Source organism: Gymnodraco acuticeps, unplaced genomic scaffold (assembly GCF_902827175.1).
Source record: "Gymnodraco acuticeps unplaced genomic scaffold, fGymAcu1.1, whole genome shotgun sequence".
NCBI lineage: Eukaryota > Metazoa > Chordata > Actinopteri > Perciformes > Bathydraconidae > Gymnodraco > Gymnodraco acuticeps.
In genome coordinates this window covers 256,455-271,100 of record NW_022989861.1, presented here as the reverse complement: position 1 = coordinate 271,100, position 14,646 = coordinate 256,455, and the positions used below count along the sequence as shown (strand labels likewise).

General features: G+C 42.1%; 1 protein-coding gene across 8 annotated transcripts in view; it reads left to right on the top strand.

Annotated features, from left to right (window-relative positions):
• The first annotated feature begins 271 nt into the window (after positions 1-271).
• Positions 272-14,646, top strand: part of LOC117562926 (spectrin beta chain, non-erythrocytic 1) — a 30,892-nt gene continuing 16,517 nt past the window's right edge. For 3 of the 8 annotated variants that reach the window (XM_034241026.1, XM_034241033.1, XM_034240970.1), the window contains exons 1-13: positions 272-1,052; positions 1,827-1,916; positions 3,205-3,351; positions 6,266-6,412; positions 6,956-7,147; positions 8,094-8,180; positions 8,344-8,462; positions 8,543-8,657; positions 8,734-8,811; positions 8,914-9,029; positions 10,163-10,325; positions 14,089-14,234; positions 14,336-14,432. In XM_034241026.1, coding sequence (XP_034096917.1) covers positions 552-1,052; positions 1,827-1,916; positions 3,205-3,351; positions 6,266-6,412; positions 6,956-7,147; positions 8,094-8,180; positions 8,344-8,462; positions 8,543-8,657; positions 8,734-8,811; positions 8,914-9,029; positions 10,163-10,325; positions 14,089-14,234; positions 14,336-14,432 — 1,998 coding nt within the window. In that variant the 5' untranslated portion in view covers positions 272-551. The remainder of the gene's footprint in view (positions 1,053-1,826; positions 1,917-3,204; positions 3,352-6,265; positions 6,413-6,955; positions 7,148-8,093; positions 8,181-8,343; positions 8,463-8,542; positions 8,658-8,733; positions 8,812-8,913; positions 9,030-10,162; positions 10,326-14,088; positions 14,235-14,335; positions 14,433-14,646) is intronic. The other 5 variants (XM_034240980.1, XM_034241008.1, XM_034241016.1 and 2 more) reach the window with 5 other exon arrangements.

Sequence of the window (14,646 nt, the reverse complement as noted above, 5' to 3'; positions counted from 1 at the left end):
CCCCTCACAGCTCTGTCGCTCCTGACAGAGAGAAAGAGAAGAGAGAAAGAGAAAGAGGGAGAGTGTGTGTAGAGGTGGTGACTTCATCCCCACTCTTAACCAACCCTCCTCTTTCCCCCTCCTTTTTTTCATTTTTTTCCTCTGCACAGCCCTGTCAGGCAGCATGCCAGCAGTTTTCATCTTGCTGCGGTCCCTGGTTATCAGGCTCCTCAGTAGCAGACTGGCAGGCTCAGTGGCACAGTTCCTCAGGAGAACCCTCTCTACAGGCGCTGCACACATTGGCACGGCGCTGCGCCACGTCTGGGACCGTATTCGATCCCAGGAGTCCAAGGAAGCCGTCCTGGGCTGTGTGTTGTGCCTTCTCAACATGCACAAGAAGGTGGAGACCTGAGCTCTCCCTTCACTTTCTGTTCAACTCACCACTTGCCTGCTGAACAGACTGGACAAACAGCGCTGGTGAGTGAGTAGTGGTGTACAAAGGGATGTGACAGACTTTTTTCAATGTACATTTGGACTTCAGCATTTTTTGTTTTCTTATCTGGACACTGGCAATGTCTGAAAGCATAGTAAGGAAGGTTCAGCCCTTCACGATTGGGACGAGGCTGTCAGTCCCGGCTGTGCCAAAATGCCAGGAGTGTACACAAAGTTATCTGCAGAGCCAGAGTTTGGATAACTGCACTCTACAGCACAACCTGAACTCACTCTACCTCAGTCGATCCCAGGTCTGCACACGCGGCCCCTGTCTCGTCTCACCCATGGTCAAGCAGGTAGCCCCTGTGAAGCACAACCAGGAGGATATGGCAGCTGAGGACCATCTGAACCAGAACGTTGCCTCTTCCTCCGCCGTCTCCCGGTCCATCAAGAAGATAACGATCTCTGGAAGTAGAGAAAGATCGGAGAACAATGTTTCAGTGGGACCAATACAGCTTTCAATCACAGGGTCCACATCCGAAAACAACAATAACAACAACAATGTCACCAGCACCTCAGATACACATCTGCCCCGGATTGTGGGTGTGAGCTGTGAGAATAAACCTGGTTCTCACTTCAAGGTACAAGACACACTTTACTTATTCAAATATGCCAATTTAACACTCAAGGAAATAATAAATCCCACAGAGGTGGGATTTCTTCTAATATTGCTGTTTGATTAAAAGCTAATAAAGAGGATAGGCCTATGTAGGAGTTTATATTTTTATTTGTAAACTGCAGTTTTGGTTGGTTTAGTTTATGTGATAGATTTATACTTTAAATGGCCATATCATAAAACAAATAAACTACAGAAGAAATTAACCTCATCATTGAAAATAGACATTCTACACATTTTCAACATTTCCTACAGTGCAAATATTTAGCAGTAGGCCTATAGGCGAGTGTTCATTTCTGTATTTCAACTGTTTTTATTGATTTTGAAGTTCTACTGAGAAGAGAACCGAGCACATGAACATGCAGACCTATAGATACAAATAATTCAAGTAGCGTAGTAAATCAATAGCAATATACGACCATTTATAATCTCATCATGGTAGCCTACTAACTGCACATATATAATTAACGGTTTAATAATGTCTAATGACGTCTCTCAATATGACACAATGTATGACATATGTATTCAAAGAAAAATGTTAAATATTGTAGTTGTTACCAATATTTGATCGAGATATAAATTGTAGCCTATGTAGTTTATCGTGTTGCCTTGGAGTTTGCCTTTCTGCCTGCCACAGTTTCCGTCTTGTTGTCCAGCTTGTTCGACTCATTTACGGCTCTTTTTCTGCATTCTCAGCTGCTTATTCTGATATTATTACTATATATGATTATTATTTTAGGTTTTACTCAGAAAAGACAGCAGTGAGGAACTTCAGCCAGCAACGGGACAAACCCAGCCGAAACTAAACGGAGAAAAATACGTCCAACAGGTAAGATGCTAGCTGCTGTTACCTGCTAAATTAAAACTGACGAATGAGGTAGCTATCTTGAGACGACAAAAATGAGGACATTGTTTTTTATATCACGAATGTAAGTTTAATTTAAAAAAAACTTTGAGTATCATATTAATTAAGGCTTACGTTTTTTGATATTCAGTGTTTTGTTGTGAATATTGGTGCTATTTTACCAACTGTATTGACACTGTTTTATATTTTGCTGTGAGACAGTGTGGTCTTTATAGCCAGCAGCGGTGTTTAGGAAGTGAAGTCATGTGCTGTGTTCGCCAAAATTAAACGAGTTTATTATATTAAACGAGTTTATTATATTAAACGAGTTTATTATATTAAATATTTGGAGCAATGTTACAAAGAGGTGAAAAACCAGTTGAGCGATGAAAGCAACGTGTCTTTGAACGCCACACACATATCGTACTGTTATGTAGGCCTATCCTCTTTTTAACTGTAATGCATTAAAGAAGCAGACTCATGGAGAAAAACAGAATACGTATATTGTAGGATATTGTTTAAACTCAATGGGCTGTTGGATTTGGCCTGTTTCTTGTTGAAGTCATCAGTGTGTGTTGTGGATGAAGTGCTCTGTTACAGAGGCAGGGCTCACTGGAAAACATGAGGTCAGGGAAGATGTTAACAAAAGAAAAGGCTTGCTGAAGCCCTCATGGTGGCTGCTTATAATAACACACTGACACAGCAATGGCCTCATTTCCCCTTTTAGGACAAAAAACTACAGTCTACGTCAGCTATTATTGTATAACCACAACAATACTTTCCTTTTCCTCCTCTAATGTATTATTCATTAAAGTGCCCAAAAATGGTTATAATTACATGGGAGAAGCTGGGGGTGCCTTTACCTGTTCAGGAATGAAAGAGCAAACATGATCTACCAAAGTCCTTTTAAAGGTGATATGTTTACATGTGAGGCTGACAGTAAAAAAATTCCGACATCCCAGGATCTGTCTGTTCCTGCTTCCTTCATGTGCCCAGATGTTTCCTGATGGGCGAGCGGCAGGAACGCTCAATTAGGGAAATGGTGCCAGTCCTGCAGTGTTGACAGTATGTTAAGAGGGACCTTGAGGTAACACAAATGTGTAATGTCTCTGTATGGTGACAAAAATCCCCTCATTGAGAGATCCACCAGTTTCTTATAGAGTTTATCAGTCAGGCATCATTTTGGTTTTGTTTGGTAGATTCAAATGAATGTTGCAGTCAAATTGCCATCATATTTTCAACCATTTATTGTCTGTCTTGTTTGCTTACATAGATATCAGTGCCTGAATCGCATCACAAAGAGACGCAAAGGAAAGAAAGTCATCCACACACGCAGAATGAAGCATCCGCAGCTGTTCCCACGTCCCAAAGCGACTGCTTCACTCAGCGCTACTCACTTTTCCACAAGGAAGTACTGCAGGTAAAATGTGGCATGCATACACATGTTGACAATATCAACATCAACAGTTTGTCGAAAGCTCCACTTTCCTCCTTCTTTTTTGTGTTCCCTTATATAACTGGAAACTTATAAAATGTTTAGGAGAGTGTGCTTTTTCCACTCTCCATAGATTGCACATGGAGATTTTTTTAATCGGTAAAATTAAACCTTAACTTATCTCTCATCTCCTCTAACAAATACATAATGAAAAAAAGCTGCAGTGGGTTTATCTCAGAAGCAACAAGTTGAGATGAAATCACAAAGGAAGCTGTCGTATGACCCGCATGACAAAATATGTACTGGTTCTTATTTTGTCTCGAGAACTGTACGCGCTGTGTTCGGCTGAGGCGAAGAGAGGGAGGGGAAACTGCCACAAGTGAAGCAATTATTTAGGAGTGAGATCATTGTTTGGCTCCATCTCTTCACGCCTATGTCCCAGAGAGACTCAGCCAAGCAGCACAACTGGCTGTGTTATCTCATCGCTGCGTCCACCCCAGTGTACAAGGACATTTTCTGCGAGTTCGGCTGAGGGACATTTTGTCCGGCAGTCGGCTTTGTCATCAACCATCCAAGTGATAGGCTGTTTACTCCCAGTAATAAGAAAGTCATTTAGGATGTGAAGGAAACATGTGATGTATGTATGTGTTGAAAACAGCTCTGTGGCACATCGTTAATGTTAACAAGCTTAGCAGCCCCTTTGCTCTTAAGTGGAGCTTGCATTTCTGTTGATTTGGTGGAAACAGCCTTTTGTATTATAACTTTATTCGTACTTTAAATAACCAGAGTCTTTTGTATCTGGGGACTTAGCTGTTTTACAGGGATTTGGTTGACTGCTATCGCTGATGAGAATATGTTATTTCAGTATTATGTCGCTCTGGAAGTGGAAGTGAGTTTTCCAGGGAGAGACTTTTAAAGGGCCCTAATGTTTCGAGCTAAGGAGAGCAAAGCAGGTCACCACATGGAGAAGCCCGGTGCTCGCTCGCTCGCTGAGAACCATCTGTCTTCGAGGCCGCTCTGCAAGACTTCTTGCCTTTCAGCGTCTCCTTTCCATGATAGAGAAAGTGGAGAAACTTCCACTCCCACAGTCTTGTCAGCGCCGAGTTACAAAAGGGCCCACAAAGTAGGCTTGTTGGTAAACACTTTTATAAAGTGTGAAGAGGTGGGCACTCGTTCTCCCGTTAAGATGCCAACATTGGGTTACTTTGACGCTCGCAGAAAGGAAAAGTGGCCGTAAAAAAAAGAGAAGGGTGGTTTCTGTTTACAGTTTGTAATCAAACATGGAGTTTATTTTAAAATCTGGTCTGTGTTGACTGCAGTGATTTTTTTTTTTCCTGTGTGGACACAGATTTTTCACAAATAAATAAAAGGCAGTGATACAATCTGAGCTGCATGCATTAGCCGTCTATTCTCAGCGGCTGCACTAAAGCCTTACTGTACCTTTTGATAAACAGACAATTGTTGTGGAGAGCGGACAGGAAAAAACAAGGGACTCAGACTTCCTGTATGAGGTCATTATAGAGCCAGTGTGAGGAGATAGGGGCAGGCCTGTTTTGTCAAGCTCTTTTCCTTCTGTTCGGGGGGGAAATGCTGCACCGGGGGGATTGTAAAGTTAACGACCTGCCTTTCTTAAGGGGGAAGGGACATCAGATTTTAATCTCAAGCAAACAGTCGTTTAGAGGCTGTGTCATCTGTGGTGTTTTATTGATCCAAAAGAGAGGTTACTGTAGAGTCTATTATTCGTCAGTCGTACTAAATTCCTTGGGAAATTATGCTTTGATCTGAAGTTATAATCACTTACTTGTGTGCTTAACTGACAGTCTACACAATCGCAACACACAAAATAAAGTTCTGCAGGTTTTATCAATTGTATGACTCACTAAAAATGTGTCTGTGTTGATTTATTAATCCAATCAATTATAGGGTGGGTCGCTCACTTTCACACTGGGCTCGTAGCAGAAAGCAAACATGTACTTTCCAACACTTTCTGACTTTGGGCACCTGGTTCGCAGTTCTTCTCACTCCATACAAATGTTGCCAGAAAAGGCAACTCTGCAAGACAAAGTCTTATGCAATGGAGCCCAGACCCTCGCCAAGAGAAACTTCTGCTCTGCATAACATGACATTAGAGAACAAAGAGCTGTGCTTGATGTGTCTGAGGCTCTGTATTACTCTAATTCGGGGAAGAAAATGTAGCCTGTTTGCCTCTCCGATAAGCAGAACAAGACCTTTGCTGAGTGAAAAACACACACAGTGCTCTGTCACACAGCTGATATATCACAACCTGTAGGCTGAAGATAAGCCTCATATGAGTTATGAAATGATTCATACAAATATATCAACAAATATGACTTCTATACATAAATAATGATTGCCTCCTATGCCAACATTTTTATATTCTATCAGCTTTCTAAAGGTGAGACATTCTCAGATTTCACTCTCATCATAAAACAGGTCTATAAACAGACATATGTGCAGATTGCAGGGTCGGGAGGGTTAAAACAGTTTTACTTTAAAAACGTTATCTTATACAATAACAAATTACTTTAAAATTGCGTCAGTTTCAAAGTATTACACTAGTTATGATACCTTTCTGAAATGTTATCATTATATTGTATGTAAAGCACAAAAAGGAAACAACATAAGGGTACAAGTTCTGCCGTGTGAACATGCTGTCATCTTCCAATGACAAAACTCATTTGGCACATTAGTGTTTTAACCATCCTGCCTTGCAGTAATTTGCACATTGCTGTGATGTCATTAACCTTCAAATGTAGATGTACATACAAAGTTATGGCAATAATCCTAATTACATAACACTGTTCCATGTAGTCATTACTCCCAAAAAAAGCTTGAAGCATATCTTAACACTTTGACCGTGTGACTGTTTGTGATGTAGGCAGAGGCGTGGATCAAAGGCAAGCTGCGGGACCTGAAGGATGGATGTAATATTCAGCGCTGCCCCCTGCAGGACTGGGGGGAAGCCTCGCAGACGCTCCACAGAGACCTCAAAGACTTTGAGAACACCCTAATACAACTCAACCAGGTAAGATAAACATTGAACACGCGCCCGGACTCTAACTGAAATAGAGACCAGAGCCAGCAGCACAGCAACCCACATCACAAATGAAATGTTTATTTAAAGCTTTTAGCAGGTAATAGAGTTCCGAATGCAAACATTAATCACTTTCTATAGTGTTGAAAGAGTCCGTAAGATCACATAACATTATGGTAGGCATTTCCAGTCGGCCGGAGAGAAAATCAGAGCCTCAGTGTTCCAGACGGCTCTGACAAGCCCGTTTATTCTTTCTCCCTCAGGAGAAAACGTTTGGAAATGGTACATTGCTGATAATTAACCTCCCCTGACACTCAGGCAGCTCTGGAAGGGTAGAAGCAGAACCGGTAGACTTTTCAAGGGTATATCCAAGAAATATATGGCAGTTTTCCAACATCTGTGAAGCCGCATGTCACATAAGCAATGACTCCGACAAACTACGTGTGTAGTGTGCTCCGCCACTGTTGTATGTCAAGTCTGGCGGCTCCCTCTGCTCTACATCTTCAATGAACAGCAACTTTCTGTTTCTTAAAGATGGGTGAGCAGCTGATCTGCAAGCTAAACCCCACCTCTGACCTGGTGAAGAAACAACTCAGCCAGCTCAGGGACATGTGGCAGACCCTCAAGCAGACGGCCGCAAATCAGACGAGGGCGCTGGGTGGAGCCAAGAACCTGCAGGAGTTCAACAAGAAAGTGGACAAGCTGGAGGCGTGGATCAAAGACAAGGTACACAATTACATCTTTCTCTGAATTTGTGCTAGTAATAAGTGGATTTCATCGCATGGGGAGGGTTATTTTTACCCCTTTTCTCATCCTTACCAGAGCCAAATTTGCACAAGTGTTTCATTTCTTAACGATTGGTCGTTTTTAGGCACTTAATGCAGTTATTTTTCATATATAGCTGAATGTATGACGCGATCATTCTCTACTGATACTTTCATTTGCATGTTCCCATTCTCAAATGCAAAACTAATGTGAAACAGGGTGACATGAGTACTTAAAATAAGAGTTATTTTGCTTTCATGTACTCGCTTTTGAGTTTCACAGACATTTCCCTCCTGACCCTTTTTTACTTTTGATAATTATGAACCTGATTTCCCCAAATGTCCTCATTTTCCCATTTATCTAAACATAAAAGCCATCACGCTCTCTGATTGTAATAATTACCAAAAAACAGTTGGCCCAGAGGAAAATAAATGGGTGGACAGACAGCTCCGATCAACAGTTGTCAAGATAATTGGCAGAAAAAAAATGACTTGCTAATACAGGAAATTATCTCAGCATCCTGAGGACGCTTCTTGTTTGTGTATATTATTCACCGGTTTAAAACATCTGCCCGTCATTATCAAGAAGCAATCTGCGTTTCATGTTTATCTTTCTGTTCATGTCCATGTCTGGCACAAGGGAACCTGTGATTGATAATGGACCTGTGGGAATGTAGTGGTGGATGTTAGTCTATAAAACATCCATCCCTACAGGAGACTGCATTCTCCATTTAGTTCCACTCAACCTTCCATACGTGCATTAGTATCGAGTTCTCACCTAATGCTGTAGGCTCGCTCTGTTCAGCATCTTCCCTGGTCATGTGGTAGATCCTGGTGCCTCTGAGAAGAAATAATGGTTGGGTTCCGAACAAATGGGGGCTATAAATACTGACTTTTATGTGGGCCAGCAGGAAGACGAGCAGTCTCTGGTGAATGTCCTCGGGGAACATGTTGACAAAATGCAGCTGACCAAGAGGATCTTAGATCTAAAGCAGGTGAGCATGAAACATGCGAAACAACATTCTTCCCATATGTTAATAGTTTATAATACATTTATGCAGAGGTCATTTATCTATGGCCGTCTATAATTGTCTCCCAGAGTGTATGGTAGAGACAGCTGAGGTCATAGTGTGATTGTGTTCCCCTGTTTCACTACAGGATGAGCAGCTATACGGAAACCTCCACGAGGAGATCAACCACTTGGCCCTAAAACTGGAGAAACAGGGGAAGACGGATGGGAAAAACATCTCCAGCAAGAGGAAACACATCAATAAAATGTACACTTTGAGTTGAACTGGTATGCTGCATGAAACATCCTCAGTCTAGGGAGAAGACTGATTTGATCTTTTCTTTGTAGGTGGCTGAAGGTCCAGTCACATCTGAAAAACTACCATGAGAATCTTCAGCTGGCACTGGAGGTGTCCTCGTTCTACCAGCAGGCTGATGACACGTTGCTTGCTATTAATAACATGGTACAATTCCCTGGTGGTTTCATTCTTTCTTTTCCGCTGAGATATAAGACATTTTACTCACATTCTCTTTTTTCAGAGGAAGAGCACGTCTGAATCCAAAGAGCTGGACAGCGTCGGAGATAGAGAAATACGCGACATCGCCAGTCAAATCATGGTAGGAAGGTTTTTTGTGTTTTTTTAAGAAACACTGCCTGATCAGATCCTGGAAGTGTGGCAGAAGCCTTCTCTACCTAACCTACAGGCCTGTGTGTGGTAGATGCTTGATGTGAGCGTGTCCCAGGTTTCTAATCTCCACCCCGCCCTGGCTGCCGGCGTCACGCAGAAGCAGAGCGAGGTGAAAGACTGCTGGGCGCTTCTTCAGAGGGTTCTCAGGTAGGCCAAGGATACAGCACACAACTCTGGTGGCCCCATGAGTGCATGCGCCATTTCCCCCAGTAATTGGTCCTCCACAGGTTTCCACTGAGCTGGAACATTATTTCTCCGTTATTGCTTTTCTTGTGCCCTACATTAAAAGTACGCAAACCCTAGAAGACATTTTCCATTTTAAGTTTGTATAACGTTTTCTTTCCTCTTGATTAGCCTTGTTGTATTTGGGTTTGAATCAGTGAAATATTATAAGCAAAGTGAAGCACCGGACTGTCTGGAGACAAACTACCCACAAAGCATCACTCGCCACCCACTTGTTTGAGTTTAATATATTCAGTTCTGCACTGCTGGAATTGCACCATGTGTTTGATTACTGTACTAGGTGAATAATGCTTTGGCTTACTGAGTCACATTGGCAATACGGTTCTCTCTCTGTTAAAACCGTGCCGTCACCTCAAGTAGTCTGCCGAATCTGAGATATTACACACACACAAGAATATTTTGTAATTTTTATGGCATTTGTAAAACAAATGTATTGGTACTTTAATAGCCTCGAGTAATAGTCCAGACTTTTACATCATTAGACTTTTTTTAGACCATCAGAACCAATATCTGCTTAACCTCATTCAAGTTCAGATTTAAATTGGAACCAGGCACAATAAATTGTTTACTGATTGTGCACTACTGTTTATACTCTTAAAGTAAAGGGTCAGGGGGTCATCAAAGTAACGAAAACGTTTTTAAAAAATGCTCTGAAGGACCATGAATATCCATGCAAACCATTTTATCTGGCCATTTTCTCTTATCTTGTTCTGGATCAAAGTGTTGGACTGTCCAATGGATAGCATTGCAATATTTATACTAAATGAATATTTTCATAATAATATAAACAGTCAGGAGTGACTAAAATCCCAAGTTCTGACATCCATCTCCAACATCTCCCACTTTCCAAATATTTCTCAGCCTGGGAGCCTCTCATGTCGGTGGGCTATCTTTAGATCCAAATATGACATCATCTGGTCCGTCTTATCAGCTGCGTCTCATGGCTATTCAAACCAAATAACACAAACACTGGTAGAAAGCTTCAGAGCCATACTTGGAGTTTATGGCGGGGCTCTGACGCTCTTCTCCTCCTGCAGGAGTGACAGGACTGTGCTCTCTCCCACCGGCTCCGCTTTCACCAGGGAAGATGCTGACCCCCTGACACCGGCCCGGGAACCCCAGAGCAACGTGGGAACGGAGACGCAGAGGCTCATGGGAAAGGAGGTGAAGGAGGAGCAGAATCGGCTGAAAGGCTGCGTGGTAAGAAGCTTCGGTATTTCACTCTATAACTGCAGAAACCACACTGCTGCGCCATCAGCCTCTTCCAGTCCTACGGCATCTGTGGCTGCACAAAGTGACGCATTTCTCTGGTTTGGAAAATGCCTGATTTACTATTTAAGCAGGTTTTTCCTAAATAACAGTGCTTTTGGAGTCGTCAGATGGTCCGTAGAGCTGTGGCTTGTAGTCTTGGCAGCCGCTGCTTTCCCATCCTCCCAGCTAGTTAGTTGCACTTAATAACACCATATGATGTAAGAGTTGTGAGGAAGCCCTTGATAAGATGAGGGAAAAAGACACCTTGGCTCAACTACACAAAGAAAAGTGCTATACAGTATATACTATATACTGCATTTACCTCAGTCACAGGAAGAGCTTTGAGAGGTGTTATTTACCCTGGCACAAGAATACCATAAGTTGCCATGAAAAATGTCAAGCTGTGACGGTACAACATGGCTGAACACTGGGCCAGAGCTAATAAGTCTCTCCCTCCAAAACCGCATTTCTATGGTAAAATAGTATCTTGGCTTTACAAAGTACACAGTCATTGGACTAATGTTGTATTAATAGATGGCCTGTGGGTCAGCTTGGGGTGAGTGTATAATCTGCAGAACATGTGTATTCCTCAGACACAACATTCCTCATCTTTGAAGCACTTTATTGACCTGCCACTGCTCATAAACCTAGAGGAAATACTGTTAGCGTCTTTTAGAAGAGGACGTATCGAGGAACTTAACTGTGGGCTATGTTAAAACCAATAATTATCTTTATTTGTAGTCTTTTAAGTTGGCACATTACATCTCTTTACAATCCGTAAGTAAATGAACAGTCGCTATTTGTGCCCAGCCCAGAGGAATCCCAGAATTCAATGCTCCTGACCTTGAGCTCAAGTGAAGTCCCTGCTGAGCCTCTGGCCTCGTTTCGCCTCGGGAAAAAGTACCCAGATGCTCAAGGAAAGAAGACTTCACTCTTTCCATTCTTGCTTTGTTTCAGGGTCAGTTTATTTCCCTGCTCATGTTTTTAGGCTTCAACCACTCCTTCACCTGTGACAGGAACCATGAGGCCAGCAAGCCTGGCTCATTTGTTTCTCTTAACGTCCCGATTCCTTTCACTGCAGAGCTAGGAGTTACGTATGTGCTGCTGTCTGTGGGGGCCCCTCTTGTTACTCTTTATGGAAGGACTAATAATACACTCCAAACAGAACCCTGGAGCCCAAAGGCCAAACTCAGTTTTACTGTTGCACCACCAGTTGAACAGTAAAAGTCATTTAATCACATACTTTCACTTTAACTCCAGCTCCTGGGTGTGTGGAATTGATTACAGTATTTTGAAAGGGTACGAGATGCAGCTGCAGCGATTTGCATATGTGGTGGTAGACAGAACTTTCAGTTGATCTGCAGACGTGCTAACATACACACTTTTTCCCTCGTAGTCTATCCCTCGCTGGTGCAATTTGACTCGATAAAAGGTTACTGTAAAAGTGTTGGCGTCCGTTCGAGTATGGATACATGCAGGATAATCCATATTATATATCATGTCTGTGTCAGCAGTAGTATGGCCTCTTGTTGCTGGAGGTAAACATGGCTATCGTCTGTTTCTCTGGCTAATTGTTGCCAGATGCCGGGGCTGCGGACCAGATGGGCTTGGTGCTAAGTAATAGTTCTTGGCTGACATCACTTTGTAGCACATTGTAGAAAGACACAGGGGAGATCAGCAGATAAGAATCAACAGTACCAAGATAGGGAGAAGTATGCTGAAAGAACAAATGATTGGATGATGCCTAAAATCACAGAATACTTTTGAATATGATGTAGTAAATAATGAAACATCATTTTTTTTAAGACATATTTCTCTTTCAAATGGAAGAATGGGATGTTGGGTGCACCGCAGGAGTTGTTTACAGTGGAAGCCTCTGTGAAGGATGAAGGACAGAAGCAAATATCGGGGGAGGACACGTCATTGATGGTTATCGCGCCTGTCAAATTAATCACAGTAGTTTGTTAGTTCTGCAGTTTCAGCGCAAAAATCGGCCCGATAATGTTCCTCTATGAAACTCAGACCGGTCTATAAAATGACTTGCATGTTAGTAAATGATGTTAGAGCCTTTTAATTCTCGCCTCATTTTTAAGGCAACGCTTTCCTCCAGGTCCCTGACTCACTTCTTCTATAAGCCAAGTCTGAAAATAAATTAAAGCTACTCCATTAAACTCTATTATTAATGGCTGTTTCGTGCTTTTTAGCTGTCATGTAAATCATATTTTTTTTTTTTTGCATTGACAGTCGCATATTTGGCACGCTGTTTGTTCATAGACCTTACTTATGTCAGCTTTTACTGGCATATGTGAAAGACATTATGTTATAAAGAACAATTAACACAGCATGGTCTGTATTATTCATACAGTTAGACAGGGAAATGTCAGCGTAAGAGAATGTTCGACTAGTTTTATAGCTTTAATTGTTTCATATTTAGGCCAAGCGGTCTTGGTAACCAAAGCAAGTAAAACATTATTAACAAAGAACCTAAAAGTTGTGTTGGCTGATATATGGTTTTAAATGATCCATACAAACAGCATACCTAAAATGAAATGGGAACAACCAAAACTTTAAACAAGTATTGTACATGGTCAAAATGCATTAAAAAAAAGAGATATGTCATCATCTACAAAAAGCGAAACATGTTCTCATATTACAAAATATTCGGCTTCAATCTATATGTCAATTTTCATACACAACATTATGTTTTTTTTATTTATAAGATATTTTTTGTGCAAGAGGGGGCCTTTGTTGTATAGATGCAGCATTAAAAGAGCAAGAAAAGGGGATCAAATTGCCAAATTCAATACTTCTGCGTGTGATAAGGTCCAAAAGTATGACGAAATCATCATTTTAAACCTTAATAGAGGCTTTGAATGTAAAATGAAAACGATACGCCGTCCCGCCCTAATATCCCATTTTATGATATGCCAGATATATGTAGCTCTCTTTGGAAACCCTCATGCAGAGTCCTTTGGCCAACCTTTAAAGCACTCACATGATTGTAAAAGAGGTGTAATGGCTGCTGACGTTTCTAATATATTTCTACACATCGACAAGTTCTATAGCTCTGGCGTTGACCTTGCTAAAGTCTGCACTGCATAGTTCTAAACACAGTCTGGGTGGAAATCAGTATCTAAGGCCGACAACACACTGCAGCTGTTTAATGAGCGCTGGGGATAGGGGATTTCAAAGAAGGGTTATGTTCCTAACTGCAATGGCTCTTTTTAGTCATCAGAGTGTTATAGCACATGTTGGCCACCTTGTTAGACGGTAGACCTAATGTGTTCATTCACAAAGCAATTATAACATATTTAAACTTTCACTGCCATCTTTAGTGTTTTTATTTCAGACGTTGGTGCTGTCAAACCAAAAGGAGCTTGTGTCTTTAGTCTGGCCTGGGTTCTTTCACAGACAAGAGCCAACCTTTTTAAGAGGGAGTTCGCTTTGTGCCATTTACAGGAGAGGCTTTACTTTACTCTCTGGGCAGACGTCCATGTTGTCCCACCTCCAGCCACATTGTAGCATTCACATTAGCAGCGAGCTACAGCAACGGCTCATTGTCTTGTGACTCCTCGCACTATAAATCCTCCATTTGAGATGTTTATGCCTCCAGAGGACATTTCATTCAATGGACGGCTGACAGAAAAAGCCAAACATTACTCACATGTCATGATGCTGATCTCTTGGATTTTCTTTTGACTCTCGTCCATAGAGTCCTGTTGAATGTGGGATGGGTAGGAGGACACCGAGCAGCCTCAGCCAGGATCAGCCATCAGGGAACCACACCTCGTCGCCCACGGGAGGCGGTCCTGCCTCCGCAAATGATGTCATCGTCCGACATCAATTAAAGGGGGAAAGGTGACTTTTCGGCCTGGCTTCTCTCTCTCTCTGTGACTTACATAATGAGAGGTCTTTATGTAAGTCATAATTGGAGTCACATGTCTGTATTTTCTTTGCAGCAGGAAGCCCAGAGCAGAGCCCAGGCTTGCCACCGCCACACGAGGCCACCCACAGCTCCCCTCGCAGCTCCAGAAGTTCACCGTGTCTGCTGACAAGGTGATTGACCGGCTCGGCCATACACATCCGCAATTCCCTTTTTCACCAAAAATCCCCTTTCAAAACCAAATCCTGTGTCCTCTACCTCACATTATTATTTACTTTTTAACATTTAAAAGCACCCTTTTCTTGTAACCGGCCACAGACATTATGACTGTAAATGATACAGCGTTGTCAGGAGTTATACTGTGGCTATTTACTGACATGTGTACTA